The sequence below is a fragment of the Gracilinanus agilis genome, chromosome 1, assembly GCF_016433145.1.
Source record: "Gracilinanus agilis isolate LMUSP501 chromosome 1, AgileGrace, whole genome shotgun sequence".
Classification (NCBI taxonomy): domain Eukaryota; kingdom Metazoa; phylum Chordata; class Mammalia; order Didelphimorphia; family Didelphidae; genus Gracilinanus; species Gracilinanus agilis.
This window is the reverse complement of record NC_058130.1, coordinates 509048767-509072351: the sequence shown is the minus strand read 5'-3', so window position 1 is coordinate 509072351 and position 23585 is coordinate 509048767. Positions and strand designations below refer to the sequence as shown.

The following is a 23585-nucleotide window of genomic DNA, read 5'->3' as shown; positions in this document are numbered from 1 at the left end:
CTTGCATGGTACGTGTGGGACCCCTAACTATAGAACATTCATTTCTTTTAATGCCTGGATCCCCTATAAATTGGCTGGGAAGAGATCTTTTATGCAAGCTTAAAGGCACAATAACCTGCTCTCCAGATGACTCTATATCATTAGAAATACCCGAGGAGTCTTTAAATTTGTTCCCTGTACTTCTCTCACAGAGCCAGGAGGTGAACAAGCCTCCCACCTTGGAAATACCTATTGACATCCCTGAATCTCTTTGGGCCACATCTTCTGATGTAGGCCTACTTAAATCAGCAGTTTCTGTTCAAATTAAGACAAAAGGAGGTCCAGCTCCCTCCATCCCTCAATACCCTGTATCAAAAGAAGCAATTGAGGGAATTACCCCAGTAATAAATTTATTAATTGATCAAGGAATAATAATTCCATGGAAATTAGAATATAATACACCTAGTTTACCTGTTAAAAAGCCAAAAATAGGCCCAGATGGAAAAGCCCAATATTAATTTGTCCAAGACCTAAGAGCTGTAAAAAATCATGTCATAAAAAGACATCCTGTGGTTTCAAACCCAAACACAATAATTCCCTCTATTCCCAGTACAGCCATTTACTTTACAGTAGTGGACTTGTGCTCATCCTTTTTCTCAATTCCTACTCATGAAGATTCCAGCAATATATTTGCTTTTACCTGGAAAGGTTCACAGTTCACATGGACTCATTTGCCTCAAGGGTATGTAGAAATTTCTACCCTCTTTGAACAAATTTTTAGCCAAGACACAGATAATATAAAATTTAAAAAGAGTAAATTAATTAAATATGTGGATGATTTGCTTTTAGCCTCACCAAATGCCACAGCATGTCAAGAAGATAGTAAACATCTTCTTTTAGAATTACATAAAAGAGGCCACAAGATCTCAAAAGAAAAAGTTCAGTGGTGTCTCCCCAAAGTGGAATATTTAGGGTTCATTTTAACTGCTGGTGCCTGTTATATTTCTCCTAAGCACATTGAAAATATTAAAAAATTGAGTGATCCTACCACTAAGAAACAGTTAAGAGCAAACTTAGGAGAAACAGGTTTTTGTAGACAATGGATCCCTTGCTATGGGGAAATTACTAAACCCCTTATAACACTAACAAGAAATTCAGTCCCTGAACCACTTAAATTAGAGCCAGAACACTGGTCAGCTCTGTCAAATCTAAATAGGGCTATCCTGTCTGCCCCTTGCTCTAGGCATCCCAGATTACAACAAACCATTTACTTTATGTGTACATGAGATATAGGGGCGTAGTGATTAGGGAATTGCTTAAGGCAATGATGGGCAAACTACAGCCTGGATCTGGCCCTTGGGGAACAGTTTGCCCATCACTGGATTAGGGAATTGTTTAAGACAGTGATGAGCAAACTACAGACTGGATCTGGCCCATGGGGAATAGTTTGCCAATCACTGATTTACACCATTGTAAAATCTCTACCAGATTGCTTGCTATCTCAGAGAATGGGGAGGAGAGGGAGAATGAGAATTTAGCTCAAACAAAGAAAATGAAGGTTAACATCAAGGTTAAAATGTTTTCCAAGTAAATGAGTTAAAAATAAAATGCAAATGAGTAAGAAAATAAATTAGTAAATGATTTAAAAAATAAAATATTAGTAAAATTACTAAAAAAAATTAAAAGATTGTATTTGATTCTTTTATTTTTCCATTTTTCTGAATATATTATAAGATATTTTATCATAATTTTTGATGAAATATGGTTTAATTATATTTTCAACTACTGGTATAGTAGTCCTGTCAACAAAGGCAACGAGGTTAGTCTAGTACATGTTCTTGATGTAGTCATGTTTGTACTTTTTCATCACCAAGTCCTTTTCCAGATATCTGCCAATTTTCCCAGAAATAGAAGTCAAGTTCACTGGCCTACAGTTTTGTACTCTTGTTTCTTCCTCTTTGGCACAAGATTTAGCCTCCAATCTTGTGGAACCTCTACATTTTCTAAGATTTTGTAAGTATCATTGCCAGTGGCTCAGCAAACACAATTGCTAAAAGTTTCAGGACCCAATGATGTTGTTCATCTGGGCCAAAAAACTAGAATTCATCAAGAAAAGTTAAATGTTTTTTTATCTCCTCACTTATCTTGAGTATCAATTCTATTAGACATTTTTGTTCTCTCATTTCCATAGTGGCAGAGAAAACCAAAAAAAATTAAAATTGAGTAGTTCTTAATTCTGTGTCGTCAGTTATCTCTATCCAATCCAAACAAAAATTCCAACCTTTATTATTATCCTGCTTTTAAAAAATACCCTATTTATTATCCTTAACTTTCTTTTTCCAGCTTTAATATTCTTGACAAGAATTTTGTAAATCTATACCTAACTCGTGTTCATTTTCTGTAACTTAGATAGGTTTCTGTTTTCTGAAGTTTTTTTTTTAAATCTAAGGTATCTGATGAGTTCCCTGTGTATCTACATTGACATTTTAAGATAAATCTCATATTTTTTATCATTTTGCTTTCTGAATTATTTTATTTTTTCTCTTTATGAACCTGAGCATTTCCCAACTATCTTCAATTGACTTTCTACATCTCACTCACCACAGTGGTTGTTCTGAATGTTTTCTTCTCTTCCCAAGCCTCCAACACCTTTCTTTCCCCTCCCCACTCAGATGAGGACCTCTTTTCATACTTGATTAAAAACAACAACAATGAAACAACAATAAGACCATTCACTTCAAAGAAGTGAACATTTTAGTCAATAGGATCCTACCTAGGATTCCTTTGAAATTTGCTTTCCTAAAATCCAAGGATCATGCCAGTTTCTACCCAGTTTTCCTCTCCTTTATCACAAACTCTAGGATGGAGGGATCATACTAATAACCCCATTTTGAAAAATTACTTCTATCTCTCTTTTTTTAATCTTCATCCAAATGCTGCCCACTATGCTTCTTCTTCCCTCTGCATGTTTACTTTCTTCACATGAGTATATGCAATACTACTCAAAATCTCTTTTACATATTCTGTTTGTTTTGAATAAGGTATATAAATCTAGGGCTATAATTCAGTCATTGGTTTCATCTCACCAATGCTCAACAGAACTTATGAAGTCAAATTTGCCTGGTTATAGAACCTCTAAAACTTCTTTTTGTTTATTGCCTAAACTTTGGGCATTTCTGCCTTGGTACTTTATTCCTTTCTTGTGTTTTGTCCTATAAATTCCTGGATTTTTCAGCTGTTAGTATTTTTCCTTCTTGAAGTTATGTCCTCTAATACCTACTTTGGGGGATATACAAAATTAGTTTTCTTCCTCCGTTGTTCTTTTTAGGGCTTTAGCCCTTTGTATTAAGTTTTCAAAATAGGTGGAAAATACTTTAAACCAGATTTGTTAGGTATACTCTATCCCTGACCAGTAATCTTCCAATCCTTTATTAAGGCCATGATCCAGAAAGCCTAATCCTATTTTCAGAAACTACATTCTTATTAAGATATTTGCTTTTCAAATTAATTTTTCTCTTCTGCATATCTTCCCTAGGCAACAGAGGAAAAAAACACAATTTGGGCAATCGTTTTGAGGTTCCTTCTGGTAGTAACAATTGTGCCTTCCTGAATCACTAAAAGCAAACAGTTATCATTCATTTGGATGTCTTAGGAGATTCTTTATTAGGATCTAAATATATGGAACTGGAAGAAAATGGACCTTTCTAATGTTCTTATTAGTTCAACAAATAGGTTCCTCAGGGCACAATGAATAGGAATAGTACTACTACCACACAGTCTGAATGTTGCATTGGCATCCAAAAAATATTTTTTTAAAGAGCAAAAAGAAAGCCTTTGGTTAATTGATTATATATTCTATTGAATATTCATAGATAAAATGATACAGCATTACTCCTAAAATTCACTTCTATACTCCTAATCACATTCTCCTGATTAGGAATAAAAGATGGTATTAAATTGTGCTGAAAGGTTCCCCTATGAATTTGTTATCTAATCACAATTGGGCCCTGACTACAGTAATTCTTCTAAAGCTGTATAATGGATCCTCTATCTTACTCAGCACAGCCTATTCTAAATGTTCTCTTCTCTTTTGAAGTCTTCCAACAGTATTCCCTCTGCTCTCTTTTTAACTGAGGACCTCTTTTCCTACTTAATCAAAACAACAATTAAGACCATTCACTTTAAGCTCCCTTTTCTACTCTTCCAATCTCATATCTCCCTGACATTATTTCTCTCTATCTCCTGCTCTCTTGAAATCTCTAAGGAAAAGCTAAACCTTCTCCTTTCCAGGACCAATCCTTGCACATGTAGCCTTGATCTTATTTTCCCTCCCATAATTTCCAGCAAATTGCTCTCAATATTCTGCCCATCTCTAATTTTCACTCTCCCCCATCAACAGATTCTTTCCCTGCAATTTACAAACATGCCTGAGTCTTTCTCATCCTTAAAAATTTCACTAGATCTTCTAATCCCTATTAGCTATGTTCTTATACCTTCCCCCTCTTAGCCAAGTGACCTCAGATTTCAGAGATGCTTCACCAAAGCATACCTTTTATTCACTTTTCTCATTCTTACTACTAGAATGAAACAAAAAGTGAAAGTTGTTAGCCAACATAAGAATTAACAGGGATTGAAGTATAGTAAGAAGTAATTCCTAAAGTGACTTTGTCCTTTTTACCTAAAAAAATGTCAGAATTTTTCCACTTGTGAAAAGCAGTGATTTTATTAGTAATCTTGTAGTAGTCATAAAATATCTTCTCTTTAAGAATCTCTAGCCATTTAAACCAAACCCTTCATTTTGCAGATGAAGAAATGGAGAATAAGAGATGTCAAATGATTTGTCTAAAGTTAGACATTTAATAAGCATGAGAGGCAAGACATGGACCCAGGCCCCTTGACTTCAGAACCACTGTCAACATTCCTCTGAAAGAGAGAGGAAGAAGCCAGGTTTCTCAAATAGAAGAAAAGATTAAATGATAAAAGTTTAAGTTTAAGACAAAGCAAGAGATAGAGAATATTGCAAAATGTAAAATAAATGTTTTTGATTACATTAAATGAAAAAAGGTTTTGCACAAACAAAACCAATGCAACCAAAATTAGAAGGGAAGCAACATATAGGGGGAAAATATATATAACAAAAACCTCTGACAAAGGTCTAATTTCTCAAATTTATGAGAAGCTAAGTCAATTGTATAAAAAATCAAGTTGTTCTCCAATTGATAAATGGTCAAAGAACAAGAATAGGCAGTTTTCAGATAAAGAAATCAAAACTATCAATAAGCACATGAAAAAGTGTTCTAAATCTCTCATAATTAGAGAAATGCAAATCAAAACAACATTGAGGTACCACTTCACACCTAGCAGGTTGGCAAATAATACAGTAAAGGAAAATAATAAATGTTGGAGGGAATGTAGCAAAATCAGGACGCTAATAAATTGCTGGTGAAATGGTGAATTAGTCAACCATTATGGAAGGCAATTTCAAACTATGCTTTAAAAGATTGCCCTCCCTTTGATCCAGCAATATCACTGCTGGGTTTGTACCCCAAAGAGATAATAAGGAAAAATACTTGTACAAAAGTATTCATAGCCTCACTCTTTGTGGTGGCAAAAAATTGAAAAATGAGGGGGTGTCCATCAATTAGGAAGTGGCTAAACAAATTGTGGTATCTGATGGTGATGGAATACTATTGTGCTGAAAAGAATAATGAACTAGAGGAATTCTATGTGAATTGGAAAGACCTCCAGGAATTGATGCAGAGTGAAAGGAGCAGAACCAGGAGTTCATTTTACACAGAGACTGATGCACTGTGGCACAATTGAACATAATGGACTTCTCTACCAGGAGCAATGCAATGATCCAGGACAATTCTCAGGAACTTATGAGAAAGAATTCTATCTACATCCAGAGGAAGAACTGTGGGAGTAAAAACAAAGAAGAAAAACATATGATTGATCACATGGTTTGATGACTATATGATTGGTCATCAAGACGTGAATGATCACTCTAATGTAAATATTAATTATATGGAAATAGGTTTTGAACAATGATAAATGTAAAACCCAAGTGGAATTGCTTGTCGGCTCTCAGAGGGGTGCGGGAGGATTGGAGAGAAAGAACGTGAATCACGTAACCATAGGAAAATATTCTAAATTAATTAACCAATAAAATGTTTTAAATTAAAAAAGCTTTTTTAACTTAAAAAAAGATAACAGCTTAACTGGTAGAAAAACTAATGAAAAATGGAAAAATACTCTGGAAAAGACTTTACATACAAGTGTAATTATAGTAGTGTGATCATACTACCTTGTGACTGCTTCATCTTTCCTACTTCCCTGGAAGAAAAGAGAAAGAATAAAAGAAGTGCAAGTGAACTCTTCAGGGTTGCTTGGGAATGCTAGAGAAGATAACTAATGCACATACAACACTAACTACTATGGTCCCCACTGCCTGAAAGTCAGGTATGTCACATCTTACCCTTTCCTTAGAATTCTCTTACCCTGTTTTAGAGGTCTGAGGTGTTAGTTACTAACAGATTAGCATTTACAAAGAAATAATTACTTCAAAATGACAAAAAAATTACAAATTACAAATTTATAAATAAATAATTACTACAAAAATATTTTTTAAAATTACAAATATTCCAACTTATTACCGCCACAAATGGTAAGTATAATTCCCACCACCACCTCAGTCTTTAAAGATCTGGAGGGGATGAGGTTCATAGTTTAACTCCTACAGAGCACAATTTCAGTTCCCAAGTTGAAAACCCAACTCTCTTTCAAGTCCCAGAAATCCTGGCTGCCCGGGACTTCTTTGTAACAAAACAAAACAAAAATTTCAAACTCCTTTTGTATTTCTCAATTCAGGTCAAAAGAGAGGAGGTAAACAGTGGTTTTTCACGCAGTCACAGAACAAGAAGAGCCTTAGAAAAATATGTGCAGCCAGTTTCCAAGAAGCAACTTCTTCTGACTAACCAAGCCAAACGAAGGAGGCCAATCCTAGTCATTTTAAGAATTTGTAGGATGTAGGCTGCCTCTCTTTAGGGCAAGCTGATCCTGTGCAGGGCAATAGCCCTTACAAATATAAAGTAATTAAATAAAAGATATTTAAAAGGGAGGGCACTATCAGGTGAAGGGATCAGGAAGAGTTTAATAGAAAACAATGGTGATTGAGCTACATCTTGAAAGAGGAAACAGAATCTATGAAATGAAGATGAGAAAAATATCTATTCCAGACATACGAGATGGCCAGTGCTTAAATATGGAGGCAGAAAATGGAATATCATGTGAAGAGCAAAGAGAACATAAAATTGCTAGAGGTAATAGCCATTGAGGCCAAAAAGATCTGTGGCAGTCATGTTGTATGGTGCCTTAAAAGTTAAATAGACCCTTCTCTGTTGATGGAAAGGGAAGGAGAGGCTGAGACACTTGTAAGTAAATTCTATTAATAAAAGGAAAAAAAGTTAAATAGAGGAGTTTTTATTTTATCTTAGAGGACATAGGAAACCATTAGAGTTGATGGAGTAGAGGAATCACATGATCACATGATTAAGTTTATGTTTAAAGAGATTTACTTTGGCAGCTGTGAGTGAGATATACTTGAATGAAGGCAAAGACCAAAGAGGAGGCACTTGCAATAATCTTGGGAAGAAATAATGAAGGCCTGAACTAAAATGGTAGCTGCGCAAGAGCAGAGAAGAGATCAGATAGGTGGGATGTTATCAAAATAAAAATGGCAAGAATTGGCAACTGACTTGATAGGTAGATTGAGGGTAAATGAGGAGACCAGGACAAGGTTATAAGGCTGAGAGCCTGTAAGAATGGTGGTACTTTTGAAAGAAATAAAGGAATTTGGAAGAGTAACTGTTTTAGGGGGATAGGTAATAAATTCAGTTGTAGACATGTTGAGTTTAAAATGTCTCTGGAATATCCAGTTTTAAATGTCTAACAAGAAACTGGTGGTATGGTACTGAAGCTTCAGAGAAAGACTGGTGCTGGATAAATACATTTGGGAGTCATCTAGAATAGAGATAATAATTAAATCCATGGATGAGGTTATCAAGATATAAAATGAAAAGGAAGAAGATGACTTAGGAAAGAATCTTGGGAAATACTCAATTTGGATGGGTATAGATATGGATGCTGCATTAGTAAAGGAGACTGAAAAAGAGAGACCAGACAAATAATAATAAATAGCTAATGATGGCTAACATTAATATAGCACTTACTATGTACGAGGCACTGTACTAAGAACATTACAATTATTTTCTCACTTCATCCTCACAGTAACCTTGGGAGATAGGTGATATTATTTGATATTATTATCCCCATTTTACAGATGAGAAAACAGAGGCAAACAAAGGTTAAACTACTTGCCCAGGGTCACATAGTTAGTGTCTGAGGTCAAATTTGAGTCTGATCTTCCCAACTCCAGGCCCGGGGCTCTATCTACTTGAGCATCTAGCAGAAGCTGAATAGGACCATGTTGTCATGAAAACACTGACAGGAGAGAACTGTTGTCGGGTCATTTTTTCAGTTATGTCCACTTCTTTTTAACTATCCAGAATTAAATTCAGCAGGTAAATGAGGAAAGATTAGGACTGAGCAAAGACCATAAGATTTGGAAATTAAGTGGCAATTGACATAATACCAATAGTTAATATTTACATACAGATTTAAGGCTTACAAAGATTTAATGCAAAACACATTATTTGATCACCACAACAATATTAAGAGGTGGAAGCTATTATCATCCCTACTTTACAGATAAAGAAATTGAGGTAGACAGAAGGTAAGAGACTTGCCCAGGGTCACAAAGCTATTAAGGTTCATCACTTTATCCACCATGTTTCCCACTGGCCTCCAATTGATATAATTGTAGAACAGTTTCTTTTGGACAATGAGGTCCAAAATCAGATTATAAATGGTTGATAATTAAGAGGGAAAGAAGGGTAATTGACCAGTATAACAACTCTTTTAAGGAATATTGCTGAAAGTGAGAGTGGGCATAGCAAACAGCTTGTGGGATGGCAGGGTCTAGTGAAGCTTAAAGGTTGGGAAAACATGGGCATATCATAAAGTAATAAGAAGAGCGGGGCAGCTGGGTAGTTCGGTGGATTTAGAGCCAGGCCTAGAGATAGGAGGTCCTAGATTCAAATCTGACCTCTGATACTTCCCAGCCGTTTGACCCTGGGCAAGTCACCTGACCCCCATTTCCTACCCTTACCACTCTTCTGACTTGGAACCAATACACAGTATTGACTCCAAGACAGAAGGTAAGGGTTTTTTTTTTTAATTAAATTAAAAAAAAAAGTAATGAGAAAAGAAAAAGTTGTCAACATCTCTACCATATATACTAAAGGACCCAATGCAAATAGATAATAAATGCTTCTGAATGAATTATTGATTATATCAACAAAGTATATTCCTTCTTTTTCAGTCTCCTTTACTGACAACATTCATATCTCAACCCATGTTAACTGTGGGTATTTTCCAAGATTCTTTCCTAATTCATTTTCTCTTCTTCCTCTACATTTAATGTCTTGATATACCTTTTCCTATTTTATCTCTCCATTTTTCCAAGTTTTGAGCAGCAATTCTGGCCTCCGGGACATTATATTGACCCTGTCCTGGATTTTATTTATAGCTGCCCCTAACTATCTAGACCAGTGATGGGCAAACTTTCTAAAGAGGGGGCCAAAGGAAAGGAAATGCTCATCTGTCAGTCTGTTTCTAAGGCAAATCTTCCGAAGTTTCATTGTATTGTAACCTACTCATTGTATTTGTCATATTAGGAATAAAGTCTCCGGCCGGATAGAACATTTCAGGGGGCCACGTATGGCTTGGGGGCCGTAGTTCGCCCATCACTGATCTAGACTATCCCACACACTATCACTTACTTAGAGAATGAAAGTCAAAATTGCAATTTTCAAACTGCATTTATTTTCTGTTATTCATTAGCAATGCTTCCTTTGTTCCTCTTTATTTTTACTTTTCATCCTTTGAGTGCAAACTGTAACTTTCAGTGTGAATTATAATAAACTACCAAGGAGTCATTTCCCATCATTGTTTCCTTACCAAAAATTACATATATAAACCATTACTGGTATCAATGGCTATCAAGGCAAGCAGAATATATAAATAATTTAAGAAAAGAAAAAAAAGAAAGACTGTGGCTTTTCTTCGAATACAGAAAATATTAAAATAAACTCCTGACTATTATAATTAATGGGGTTCTAAAGTGTCACAAATTTTGCCAAAATGAAATGTACTTACTTAACTGCTAAATTATATTGATTATCATGAGTAACTCACATTATTGCATGCTTCATTTTCTTTAATGATCACATACCTGGATGAAGATTAATTCATTCTTGTTCTCTTTGGCTACTGAAATGCAGCTCGGATTACTCTGTCACTAAGTGGTTGAGTGGGTCTGAAGTTGTCTCCCAAAATTCCATCACAGCCCTCTAAGAGTTCTGCACCTTTAACATGGGTCCTCAGTCTTCGAAATTCCTCTATCTAAAAAGAAAACAAGACAAAAATCAATTAATATTTCATATAAGATGAAATAAAGCCAGGCTTAGAAAGTCCTTAAAGGGTACATGATTTTCAATAGTCAAAAAAAGGAAAAATTCTGTTCATTCTTACTGGTCTCAGATTAGTCAATTCCTTTCCATCTAAGGGTGCCTAAAAGGGGAATAAAGCATGTGCCTATCAGCAGAACAAAGACAATCTGAGCACAGATAACAAAGGCCTCGCTGTCTATTTATCAATCCTTAAACACACTTAGCTCCTTTTGCTGCTAAAGTTGTACATGGGAAATACTCTGCTCCTCACTCAATAACAGTCTAATGACACCCTCTATATTATTAAGGAGGTAAGATTTGCCCTATTTCCACAACTCATTAGATAAATGTAATGACTGTGTTATAAAAAGGGTAATATTTTTCTATTTCCTAATTAAAAGTTAAAATGAAAATATAATTATAATATCTATAATGCCTTAAAGTTTAAGGCTTAAACTATTGGAAAACTTCAATAAATGGGAAAATAGGGGCAGCTGGGTAGCTCAGTGGATTGAGAGTCAGGCCTAGAGACGGGAGGTCCTAGGTTCAAATCCAGCCTCAGACACTTACCAGCTGTGTGACCCTGGGCAAGTCACTTGACCCCCATTGCCCACCCTTACCACTCTTCCACCAAGGAGCCAATACACAGAACTTATGGGTTTAAAAAAAAAAGAGAAAAAAAATAAATGAGAAAATACTGTTAAAGTATTTACCTTCATATTCAATAACAAAACTATTTTGCATAAACATTTCTTTATCAAAGGACACATGGGACTTTTCACATTACTTCTCTAGTCCTCAGAGGTCATATATAAAATTTTTTTAATATCTCAAGCATCTCACGTCCATCTGAGTGATATAAATCTTTTTTTTAAAACCAATTAAATTTGTCTAGTAAGTTAGTATGTCTCTGAGGTCAAAATATGCTATCTAAAGGGAAAATTTTGTCAATCATTTATTTTGTTTACACAATGCTAAAACCATATAACTTATTTTTTCCCTGTTGAAGCAAAATAGCTTGTGGTTTTGAGGAAGAGAATCATTCCTCCTCAGGGGTACTGAAAGGAAGTGAATAGAGAAAAAAGTCATACTCAAAGGGAAGGTAGAAGGATCATCTGGGAAACAGTGATCTTATCCACTTTAAGGTGAGGGAAGGGAAAGAATAAGGAAGAGTGACCTAGCTCTCCTCACCTTGGTAGAGGAACAGCATCACCACCAAAATGTACACTCATTAAATGCTTATTATACATAAGGCACTGTGCATACCCGAGTCTGCAAAGGTGAAAACTAAGTCCTTAAGCTCAGAACTTACAATCTACTAGAGAGAGAAACTAGTTGAACATGGTATAATTGAATATCATGAGTGAAGGAGGTAAAGAAGAGATCAAAGTTTCCCAGGAATATTTGAGGAAAGAGATAACACTAATTGTTCTCTCTGCTGAGGGGATCAAAGAAGGCGTTGGCTATATTTGAGTGAAGCCCCTGAAGGAATATGGGGGAGGGGGGTGGCGTTTGCTGGTGAATGCTTAACTAGATCTGGATGCAAAAAAGAAATCTACACATAACATACTTTAAGGTTTAATCTGCATTAATAACATTTTCTCCATTACTTTCTTAAGTCTAACCAATCAAAAAAACAATAAACCAAGCCTCCAGTTTACAGCTTTTGCTGATTTTTGAGGTGTAAATGCTGAAAGGAGAAACTGAACAATCTGCTCTGTCAAGCTAGTAGAAGCTGGATCCAACATATTCCTGAAGAAATCTGAAAGGCAGAAATGAGGATGGACCATATATTGTAGTAATGAAGTGCAGGCTGAATGAATACACCAAGAGAATAAATGTCAAGCTCGGGAAATGTAGTAGTTCAGTTTTCCCAGAAAAAAGCATGTGTGGAGAAGAGTGATGTGAAATGAAGACTGAAAGCTAGATGGGAACCAGATTGGTGAGAACTTTAGATGCAAAGCTGAGGAGCGTGTATTTTATCCTAAAGTAAACTTGGAGTTGTTGACTATTTTTGAGGAGGAATAACATGGTCAAGCCTGTGCTTTAGGGAGATGATCCTGGCATCTTTGTGGATATTGAATTAAAGAGATTTTTAGATTTGGAGCAGGGAAACTAATCAGGAGGCTATTATAGTAATCTAGTAAGTGCTGAAGAGGATTTGAACTAGGGTAAAAGAAATAATAAACTATAACCATATTTGTATAATGCTTTAAGGTTTGCAAAAGTCTTTATAAATATTATCTCATCTTCACAATTCTGGAAGATGTGTTATCATCCCCATTTTACAGATAAGGAAGTTGGGGCTTAGAGATATTAAGTGATTTGTTCAGGATCCAGTGAGTATCAAAGGTAGGATTTGAATTTGGGTCCCACTGAATCCATATCCAAACCCTTCTACCCACTGTGTCATGTGAGTGAGGTGAAGGAGATCAATAAATGTTGTAGAGGTAAAATCTAGCAGACTTCACAATTGATTATATATGGGCATGAAGGAAAAAAGTGTCTCCAAAGTTACAGTCCTTAGTGACTAGGAAAGTACTAGTACTCTCGACAGAAATAAAAAAAGTTTTGAAGGAAAGTGAATTTAGGAAGAAAGACGAGGTATATTGATTTCAGATGGCTTTGGAACAGCCAGGCAAATTAAGGCCAGGAGAAAAATGAAGTTGTTGACTGGACTTTAAGAAAAGAATGGACAATGGATATAGACCTAGGAGTTATCTGTGTTAGAGATGATAACTGACCGTGTAGTAGGTTCAAGGGATGAGATTATCAGAGGAAAAAAATACAAAAAGAAAAGGGCACAGAACAAAACTTTAGTTAGCACCCATATATAAGAACAGAAGATGCATTATAGCTCAGCAAAGGATACAGACAAGTAGTATTCATTCAGATTGGAGAGCTTGGACATAACTATAAATACTACCAAAAATGTGAAATGTAGAACAGTAGGTTCCTGGGATTGTGTTTTTTTCTCTAAGAGAGATTCCAAGTAGAGTGCCCATTTTAAGGTTTGCTTTGAAGCTTCTTTTGAAAACAGGTTAATTTTATATTTTTGTAATCTAAATTCAAAATAAATCTTCAAGTTTCAGTACTCAATTTCAGACAGTTTTTTTTTTTTATGAAACAAGTCTCTTCTACCAGAGAGGAACTGAATCGACATCCCCACAGTCCTAAGTCACTGTAGTCTGGGAGGAACTATTTCACAAGAAACCCTTCTCTCTGATCATAGCAACACTTTGAAGGCTTTCAAACATCAACAGAGATTGGGGGAAGGGGGGGCCTCTTTCTGAAATGTCAATTTCTCTGAAATATCCACCCCTCAAAATCCTTTAACAACTTCAAATGGTTTCAAGTGCATGCTGAGTTATCCTAGCTCTAGTTTCCTGAATGTTACTGCACTGAAATAAAGATATAATGATAATTGACCAGAACAATATGTCAGGATAAAAGTCTTCACCAAAATATAAATGTCAAGGTAATCCAGGAGACCATCACTGTCACATGCTTTTATATGATTTTTCTACTGTGCCAAAAAAATTTTTTTCTACTAAAATTCAAAAATAGGATAGAAATTCAACCCTTCCATTAGAGAGGCTCCTACTCTGACAGGTAGTACATAGACTGGCAGCAGCTCACTGTAGCAGAGATGAAAGACTATATGCTAATTGGTCTAAAATATTTGTTCCATGCTTCACTGACCCAAAAAAACAGATTATTCATAAAAAGTTCCTTTTTAAAATTGCCTACAGTATATGTATAGAAAAGCGCATTTGCTAGTGGCTGAGGTTTGGTCCTAATTGGCTTCTGGGGTTTTGCTTTTTATCCATACATATGCCATTTAGTAGTTAAAGAATGGTTTTCACTTGTATTTGGCATACTCAAATTTCAAGAAAATAGAGAAAGAGAAATATATCAAAGTGTTTTTGTTTCATCTTTATCTTTAAAAAGCTATCTCAATGAGAAAAGTCAAAATGTTCTTTCAATGTACTCCTCTATTATTACACATGTATGCTTTTTAATAAATTAAAGGTCCTAAAGCAAGTGAACTCACGTAAGTCATCCACATCTGTGTATATGTAGTTATCTATTAACACTTTGAAACCTATACTCGCACAGACACATATGTGTGTGTGTGTGTGTGTGTGTGTGTGTGTGAATTTTCCACCTACCACCACATATGCTTGCTTTATGGAGATTCTCTCTTTCATCAGTCTAGTGCCACCAAATATAATCCCATATTAGAAACTGAAGAGTAGAAATGCCCGGTACCTTCTAGGTATCTCCCCAAATGTAAATCAATATGGAAGCACTTTTCTTCACATTCCATTCTCCTTCGTGAAGTAGCGCTAGTGTCATGTCTTAGCATTCTCATCCCTCATTAATATTTATTAATAACCCATGACATAGTGACACATTGAAAAATGACATGGCCCAAACCCATAAAGGAAGCAATGTCATCTTCAGTGGATACCATGGTACAGATACATATAAACTGTTCAATCATGTAATCATTGTTTTCTGTAGTTTATTAACATGGCAAATAAGCACATCAGCTAGTACTCAAGTAAGTGGATAGGTTAATCACAGGATCATAGATTCAGAGTTGGAGGGGTCCTTCAAGATCACCTAATACAAAATCTTCATTTTAAAGGTCAGGAAATTATGTTCCTGGGGGGAGGGGGAGTAATTAAGTTACTTGACCAAGGTAACACAAGTAAGAAGTCTGAGAGTTAGACTTGGGATTTGAGGAGAGAGAACAGGACTCTACTAGACAACCTGGATCCAGAGGATAGAACGGTAGCTCTACAGCTTCTTAAACAGCTCTTAGAAGCAAATATGCTTAACTAAAATATACACGACTTTAATGTTTGCCACAAACTAATGCTACAATGGCTCAGACACTGACCAGCCCCATATACTCTCAGCTCAGAAATCCATTCCTAACCCTACAAATTTTATACCTCAACTCTTTTTTAAAGATACATGATTACATTTGGTACTTTTATTATAGAATATATTATAGGAGATATTATAGGATATTATTATTATATTATATTCATCCATGAATATCAAAGACCCTATATCGCTTGGCTTGGTCTTAAGCTATTCTGAAAGGAAAAAAAAATCAACCACAGCCGTGTGGTTGACCTTCTTCAAACAGGCATGCCATCTGCCACCTGTATTGGGCATATGACTGTCATAGCTATGCAGTGGGAAAAGATTGGCAGCTAAATTTCATCTGGATATCAGTGTCCTAATCAGATTAGCTATATCCAGACCCTGTGAAAAAAAATCAATCCCTATAATTCACTCCAATGTCAGATGTTTAGGACATTATCTCTTTTCCCACCCACTCCAAACCCCAAACTGGAAGTGTAAAGAGGAGCCAGAGAGAAGGGGCAGTAAGAGAGGTAAAAATTCAAATTCCTACTTCGGAGGCTTTAATAGATAATACACATAAACATGAAAAAGTGAGACTATGCTTTTGTCCTCTGGGCTATTCTCTTGTCTCATGAATGACAGAACAGAAAGCAGGGAAAGGTAAAAGAAGAGAAGAAATTGAGGAAATGATTGAATTTGAAATATGAGATAAAGAGACAAAAATATGAGGAAAGGAGGACAACAACAACAACAATAACAAAGAAATAATGATAAGCTCTGTCTAAATTTAAATTTATGGATAAGAGATCTTATTCTGGGTTTGGAATCTCATTTGCCAATCAGGTAACATTTTTGCTGAAAAACACTTTTTAATCTCAGCTTCCTAATGTTTAGGCCTCTGTTTCATCTTAAAAGTTATTTAATGGTTATGAGTACAAATGATTAGAAAGAAAGAATTAGATTCTCATTCAGATACTATATAAATCAAGTAATCCTTCCAATCTCTTTTTTTCTTTTTCTATTGCATTTTAACTAGTATTAATACAAAAAAAATTAACTAAACAGGAACTTTCAGTTTCATATTCTAACAATTCTTGATTTTACAGGAGATGTAAATGGTCTGTAATGTACTTAATTGTCAATAGTACAGCACAGTAGAAAATTGCTTCTTAAATCAAGCTGTTTTGCGGTTTCCACAGTGAAGCATTATGATGAATAACTTTTCTTTTACCTTGGTAATACAGATGCTGACTCTTTCTCTTAATGATATCCTGCAGCAGACAATGCAACTGAAGATGCTGACTATTTACCATAATAATACCCTGCAGCAGTAGTTACATAAGTTAACCCTATGATGTATGAAGAAAAATATTTTCCTTTACTCAATTCAAATTTTTAATCTATCCAGTGCATCAGATACCTTGGGGACATTGTCTGCCATTCTTGATTCCTTTTGTTATTTTATATATCAATCAATTCTCCTCCTGCTCTTCCTTTCTTTCCCCTCCAAAACAAATAATACTCGTCTTTTCAATTTTTTTCTTGTATAGAATCCCATCTCCCGCCTATGTCTCCTATCATTTTTATTATCCTCTCTGGACCTTTCTATTTTTGCCCTGCCTCCACCAAAATTATATGAGATGCACTGAATGAAGAATTCATGTCAAGGGTGGGCTGATTTATATGCTGTCATTATAATATTTTCTAGATTATTCTAAATTCCCTTCCTAATATAGCTGAACATTTTATTTGCCTTAAAATACACACACACACACACACACACACACACACACACACACACACACTGCTGTACTTTGAGCAGATGTTTTCATGAAGCTGTATGTTAATAGCACCTAAATCTTAATCCTGAGAGGTTATAGCTAACTTCGAAATCTTCTATGTGCATGAGTAGTTGAAATTAGCACTTCTAATACACATTCCTTTGGATTAGGAAGACAGAGTTTGTCCCTGGCAATAGGAAAGCATTACTTAATGCTTTGGGGATAGATTTTGTCAATGGCCTCATTTCACTGAAGTCAGTGAGAACCAAATCCATAATGACATAAATCTAGCCTTTAGTTATTTTATTACATCATTGAATAGCATGATAGTGAAATGCAATATCTCATGTACATATAATACCTTATATATAATTTCACATTAATATTGAAAATGCCATAATACCAAGGAGTTCTTTAATGAGATTCTAAATGAGATGGCGAATTTTCTCTTCTGTACCTCAGCAAATTAAATCATAGTGGCTTGTCATGAATTGAAGTCCATCGTATCTACAGAACCAAGATGTTTGGCTTCTTCATAAAAAGAGTTCTCTTCCTGTAGAATAATGCTAAGCAAGTGACAGGTAGGTTTCTATTCCTATCTAAAATATTTTAGCATACATGTATTGACTTATAACTACCCATAGAAAGGAAAAGGAAAATCAGGGTATAACATAGATCTTATTATTGAATCAGAATGCTATTTTGGTATGGTATGGTTTAATTCACATATTAAGTAGAATTGTAAAAAGATAAGCATGTTATTGGATCCCATAAGAAGAATATAATCACACCAATGCTTTGAATTTTATGCTATCTGAATACTACCACTTGATATATCTACAAGAGAGTAAAAATATTTTCATAATGTTTTAAAGTTTATTTAACACTTTCCTCTCAAAGACTTTGTGAAGTAAGTAGAGTAGTAGCAGTATTATCTAAATTTTACAGAAGCTTTATATTCTGATCTTTATATTTATATGGCACCTAAGACAAAGTCAGTACCTAAATGAATGTTTGTTAAATGAATAAGTCAAATTAAAAAACAGATCATCTGACTTGAAACCTAGCACATTTTTTTTACTATGCCACTCAGGTTTTTTTAAACCTGTACAGGCTAAAGAACACGCTAATTAATTAAAAAGAGTAATTTCAGTCCCAAAGAATAGATGATGAAATACATCATTAGTGAGGTGGAGGAATGGGGCTCAATGAGAACAGAATGTAACATACATTGTCAAATACAATCACCATAGGTTGGTTTGGTTTTATCTTTCTTTGTTACAAGAGACCATCAATAGAGGGAGTCAGCATATCAGGAAATGATTATGATGTAAAAATAAAAGACACCAATAAAGATTTCTCAAAAAAAAGAAAATTTTATTGGTTTCAAAATTCTTTCCAATCCATGATTGCATGCAATCTTCACTAATAACCTGTCAAGTCAGTGGTATAGTTTAGATATTCTTCTTCTTTTACATGTGAGGAAATTTGGGCTAAGGGAAGTTAAGTAACTCATAACCCCATGTTTTTGGACTCCAAGTTCAATGATCTTACCTATGACAGACCCTATTAAATAGACCCAATTGTTACAATACAATTTAATAAGTCTTTTGTTCAATACTTAATATCACTAACAGGTTTTTCACTCAAAAAGATCTTACAAGGCAATCATTCCAGTCCCATCTATTTATAGAATAGAAAACTGAGGATCGTAAAGCTTCAATAGTTAACAAAATAAACAAACAAAAAAATCCATTAGAACATAGATAATGTTAATATGTGCTTTTTTACATCAATATGTGGCCAGCAGGGATCCTTATGCATTCTTTAGTGGGCCCTAGTTTCTAGGAATTTGATACTACTTGTTTTAGCCAACCCTTTAGGTTGCAAATTATAGAAAAAGTGCTGACATGCCATGGTAGAGGACTTTTGTCACCCAAGAGATCTGTGCATATGACATCACCAGTCAAGTCCCTCCACTAGGTGCATTTGGTAACAATGGATAAAAGTACCAAACTTGGAGTAAGAAAAAACTTCATTTCAAATTCTGCCTCAGACTTTTAGTAGCTGAGAGGTCCAAAGCTAAGTCATTTGATCTCTCTTAGTCTCCATTTCTTCATCTATAAAATGGTGATAATAATAGCACCTACCTCACAGGATTGTGAGGATCAAACAAGATGTGCTTTGTAAATTTTAGAATTTTAGCATTTTTATTAAGCAAACCACTCCAGTATCTTTGCCAAGAAAACCCCAAATGGGGATCACCAAAAAAGTCAGACATGACTGAAAAACAACTGAACACAAGGAAGAAAAAACGTTAGGGTTAGAAGGCTAAATTCATGGTTCTAAAAAGGAAGTACAATATTGATATTGGGACAGAGGAGGAGTAAACAGGTGAGAGAAACAGGATGAGCAAAGGCATAAAGATAAAAATTAACACTGAGCAGCACTTTCTACCTCATTTACTGATGTAGGCCTCCTGGGCAGCAGTCTGTCTACACCACAAAATATAGCCATCATCTGGGAAGATCAAGGTGGAAGCTGCTACTTGCCATACTGTTTCTCCTCTCTAACTTTGGCATTGTAAAAACAAACAACATTTTTCTTCCGAAATACCAGCTATTTATTGCTGTTCCCATCAGACCTCTATCCCACCTCTTTAGTTAGCTATTTTGCCTTCCTATGCACACAATATTACTGTCACTCCTCACCCAATATACCCAACCTGTCTCCAAGTTTGGTTGTTTTTTACTTGACAACATCCTTCATATGTGTCTCCTTCTTAATACTTAATCGACCACTATCCCAATACAGCTTTTCATGACTTTGTACCTGTCTCTCTGACACAAGCTTCTCACTCTAGTCCACCCTCCAAAAGTCATTTATCAAAGTGGTCCTTGGAAAGCCCAGGTCTGGCCATGTCAGCTTCCTACTCAGTGACTCCTACAGTTTCTTATTACTACCAGGATCAAAATATAAAGTGCTCTGGCTTTTAAAGCCCTTCACAAAATGTCTTCTTTCTCCCTTTCAAGTCTTCTTACACTTTACTCACTGCCATATAACCTAGGATCAGAATGGGCAAGAATGGGCTCCTTGCTGTTCTTGAGCACAAGTCTCCATCTTCTGACTCTATGCCTTTTCTCTGCCTGTCCTCCACACACAATGAATGCTCTCCCATTTTGCTTCTGCCTCCTGGCTTCCTTCATGAAACAGCTCAAAACCTACCTTCTCAAGTTACCTTTCTGCTCTCTCTCTCTCTCATACACACATACATACATACACACACACATATATATATATATATATATAAATGCACACACAAATACACACCACTGCTGTCTTACTTCTAAGATTTCCTGTTAATTGAACTATTGCACCTAGTCTCCCACACCATAAGTATATAAGCTCCTTGAGGACCGAGACTGTCTTTAACTTTCTTTGTAACCTCAATGATTAGCATAGCTCCTGGCACATTATTGCCATTCATTCATTCATGTCTGACTCTTCATGACCCGTCCACTGACCAAAGAACAGCAGGACCTTCTATCCTTCTCCATCTTATCCATCTCCCGAAGTCTGTTATTATATATGTCTCATTCTCTGCCATTCCCTTCTCCTTTTGCCTTCAATCTTTCCCAATATCAGGGACTTTTCCAATGACTCCTGTCTTCTCATAGGTGGTTCTTAATAAATGCTAATTGATGGTGGTGGTAGTGATAGTGATCACGATCAAGAATTGTCTCTGACAATATAGGTGTTTTCTCCTCTTGACTGATTTCTTCCTTTCTAGTCCTTTGGTATATAAACCTTCTTATCCAACTATGAGACTTTCTGGGTCCTATTTGAAGATGATGACAAGCACAGACCACTTGTCCAAAGCAAATATTGGCATATTAGATTCACTACAACTAGGTCATAGACATCTGATAGGAAATAAATAAACCAATGTGCAGGAGGGAAACCACGATCATCAAAAGGAAAACCTAGTTGTCAAGCAGGGGGAGTGACCATGAATGTAAGGGAATGGTAATATGGCAGCAAATTCTTATAGGCAAAGAATTAGATATAGTCTCACTAGCCACCATACTGGTTCATGTTGGTGACAGGGAATTAAGGAAATAGCTTTATGCGAAAAGAAGTTAGAGGCATCTAAAAGGCATTAATCTGATTTTTGCCACTTGTAATTATGAAGTGAAATTTTGTGGAGTTCTGTAGAAGAAATATGCTTGGAAAATCATATAGATTCAAGAAATTTCTACTTTAGCTGTGTGGGATACCACTCTTTTGTTTTGTGTTGATGTATCTCCTTTGGGATATATTTATTTTGGACTGGCTACAAGAAGAGATGGTCTGTCTTTTTGTTCCTAAGAAACTATGAAACCATCACTTAGATGTTCTAGTTTTTACCTATCCAAGAGTAGCAGGAATTATCCAAGCACCTGAACCAAATTTCTTTGAGGGCTGAGCTTTACAGCTACTGATCATAAATTGATCCCACACTGAGTTAACTAAGCTTTTCCCTGGGAGTATGGTTCTAAAACTATCTCCTCTTCTCTTCCTCAAATACTTCCTGTCTCCTTTCTCAAGACCACATTGTCTAATCTCAAGAAATAATATACATGGAAGAAGACAATTTTCTTAAAGGAAAGTTCTGTATCTGTTCTCTGGAAGAATAAAGCTCCACAAGGGATCCCTTTTGTCTGTTTATACATGAAACATAGAAAAGTATGTCCACCTTGATTGTGAAATTCACCATCCTGGGCAAACCAGGATAAGGGTGGTACTACTGAATGGTGTTTGAAACAGCTATTTCTTACTAGTTATCTGCTACTACTGTTAAGGATAGAGAGGGAATTAATGTCTTGACATGGCAAATGAATTTCCACAGTCTTTTTAAGTACCTGCTATGTATAAGGGATGGTACTAAATTCTGCCTGTACAAATAAATAAAATAGTCTCTGACTATTTAAGGAAATTTCACCTCAGTTTGGACAACCATGACAATAGATTATATATGTTATCTCATTCAATCATCATAACAACCCTGTGAGGCAGGTTCTATTATTATTTCCATTTTATTGATGAGGAAATTGAGACTGGACTAATGTTACAGATCACAAATTACATATATTGTCATTTGGTCCTCCTAACCTTAGGAGATAGATGCTATTATTATTCCCATTTTGTATATGAGCAAATTGAAAGATGCCAAGTGACTTGTCCAGGGTCACACATCTTGTAAATATATATCTAATCCTAAGAGAAATTGTTCCACTAGAGGAATAGGTCCACTATTTAAAAGCAGTGAGAAATAAGGATTGATAAGTTAGTAGAGCCAGCTAAATGCACATGCCTAATTCATGCTTCATAGTAGGACTAAGAAAATGGTTTTATTATTATAGCATTATTTGTTACTAGAGAATGTATCCTATACTTTATCCTACACTAATGGTTAATTAGAGTATGAAGGAAATCATATGGACTCAAAAACTATGCTAGTAACAGAAAAGTTCTGCAAAACCCTTTCTAGCTGGATGGGCTTCAAATAAAGGCCAAGCAACAGAATGCCTGTCCTCCAAGAACCTGCCTAAGTACAGAGAGGATCATTAATAAAAAGTTAGAGAATAGGTAGTTAATATTTTGGCCATGGTAGCTCATGAAAACTGTCTACTGTGGGAAGCCGTTCTATGTATTAAAGCCTTTGGAGAAATAGGATCAAATTTAGGGCCTGTTATCTGGATTCCCTATGTGACCAATCCAGGCTGAGGCAGTCTTTTTGTTTGGTCCTGGTCACCTGAGCCCCAAAAGGCTCTGGTACCAGCAGGTAGGTTAATCCAAAATCAACTTGATCCCTCCAAGAGGCTATTAGGAGTCATTTAGAGAAACAGAGTCTGTAACAGATATTTTATCTGGATCCCATTACAAAATCATCGGCAAGTAAAACTGTGTGTATGATTTTTCTGCACTGCATGTCAGGAATGCAGACAGAATGGGCCATCTAAGATAAAAATCTGAGGCTCCTCTTTTGACTCAGTTTTGATCCCCACCTTTCTTAGAACTCCTATTGGAAAACTTTGAAGCGGCAGACCAGCATCTACTGAGTTAATGATTCCTCTCCTTGATAATTAAGAAGCCTGGACCCTGACAAACATTACTTAAGATAAGTCTGCATACTTAGATAAGTATGGCGCTTTTAGTCTTGACTTTATTTGTCCAGGTGCCTATAATCCTGGAAGATAGAACTCAATAAGTGAGCATCTCCATAAAAATATTTCCTCTCCCAGAATTATCCCTACTAATTGATGGTTGGAATTTGGCCATTGTCTTGGTACTTATACCTTTACTCTTTAGACTTTAATGGGTTATGTAT

The 23585-nt window shown here is 35.6% G+C and overlaps 1 protein-coding gene across 1 annotated transcript in view; it reads right to left on the bottom strand.

The window, feature by feature from the left end:
• Window positions 1-23585, bottom strand: part of CA8 (carbonic anhydrase 8) — a 145469-nt gene that overhangs the window by 45282 nt on the left and 76602 nt on the right. The window contains exon 8 of the mRNA XM_044666185.1: window positions 10334-10503. Coding sequence (XP_044522120.1) covers window positions 10369-10503 — 135 coding nt within the window. The 3' untranslated portion in view covers window positions 10334-10368. The remainder of the gene's footprint in view (window positions 1-10333; window positions 10504-23585) is intronic.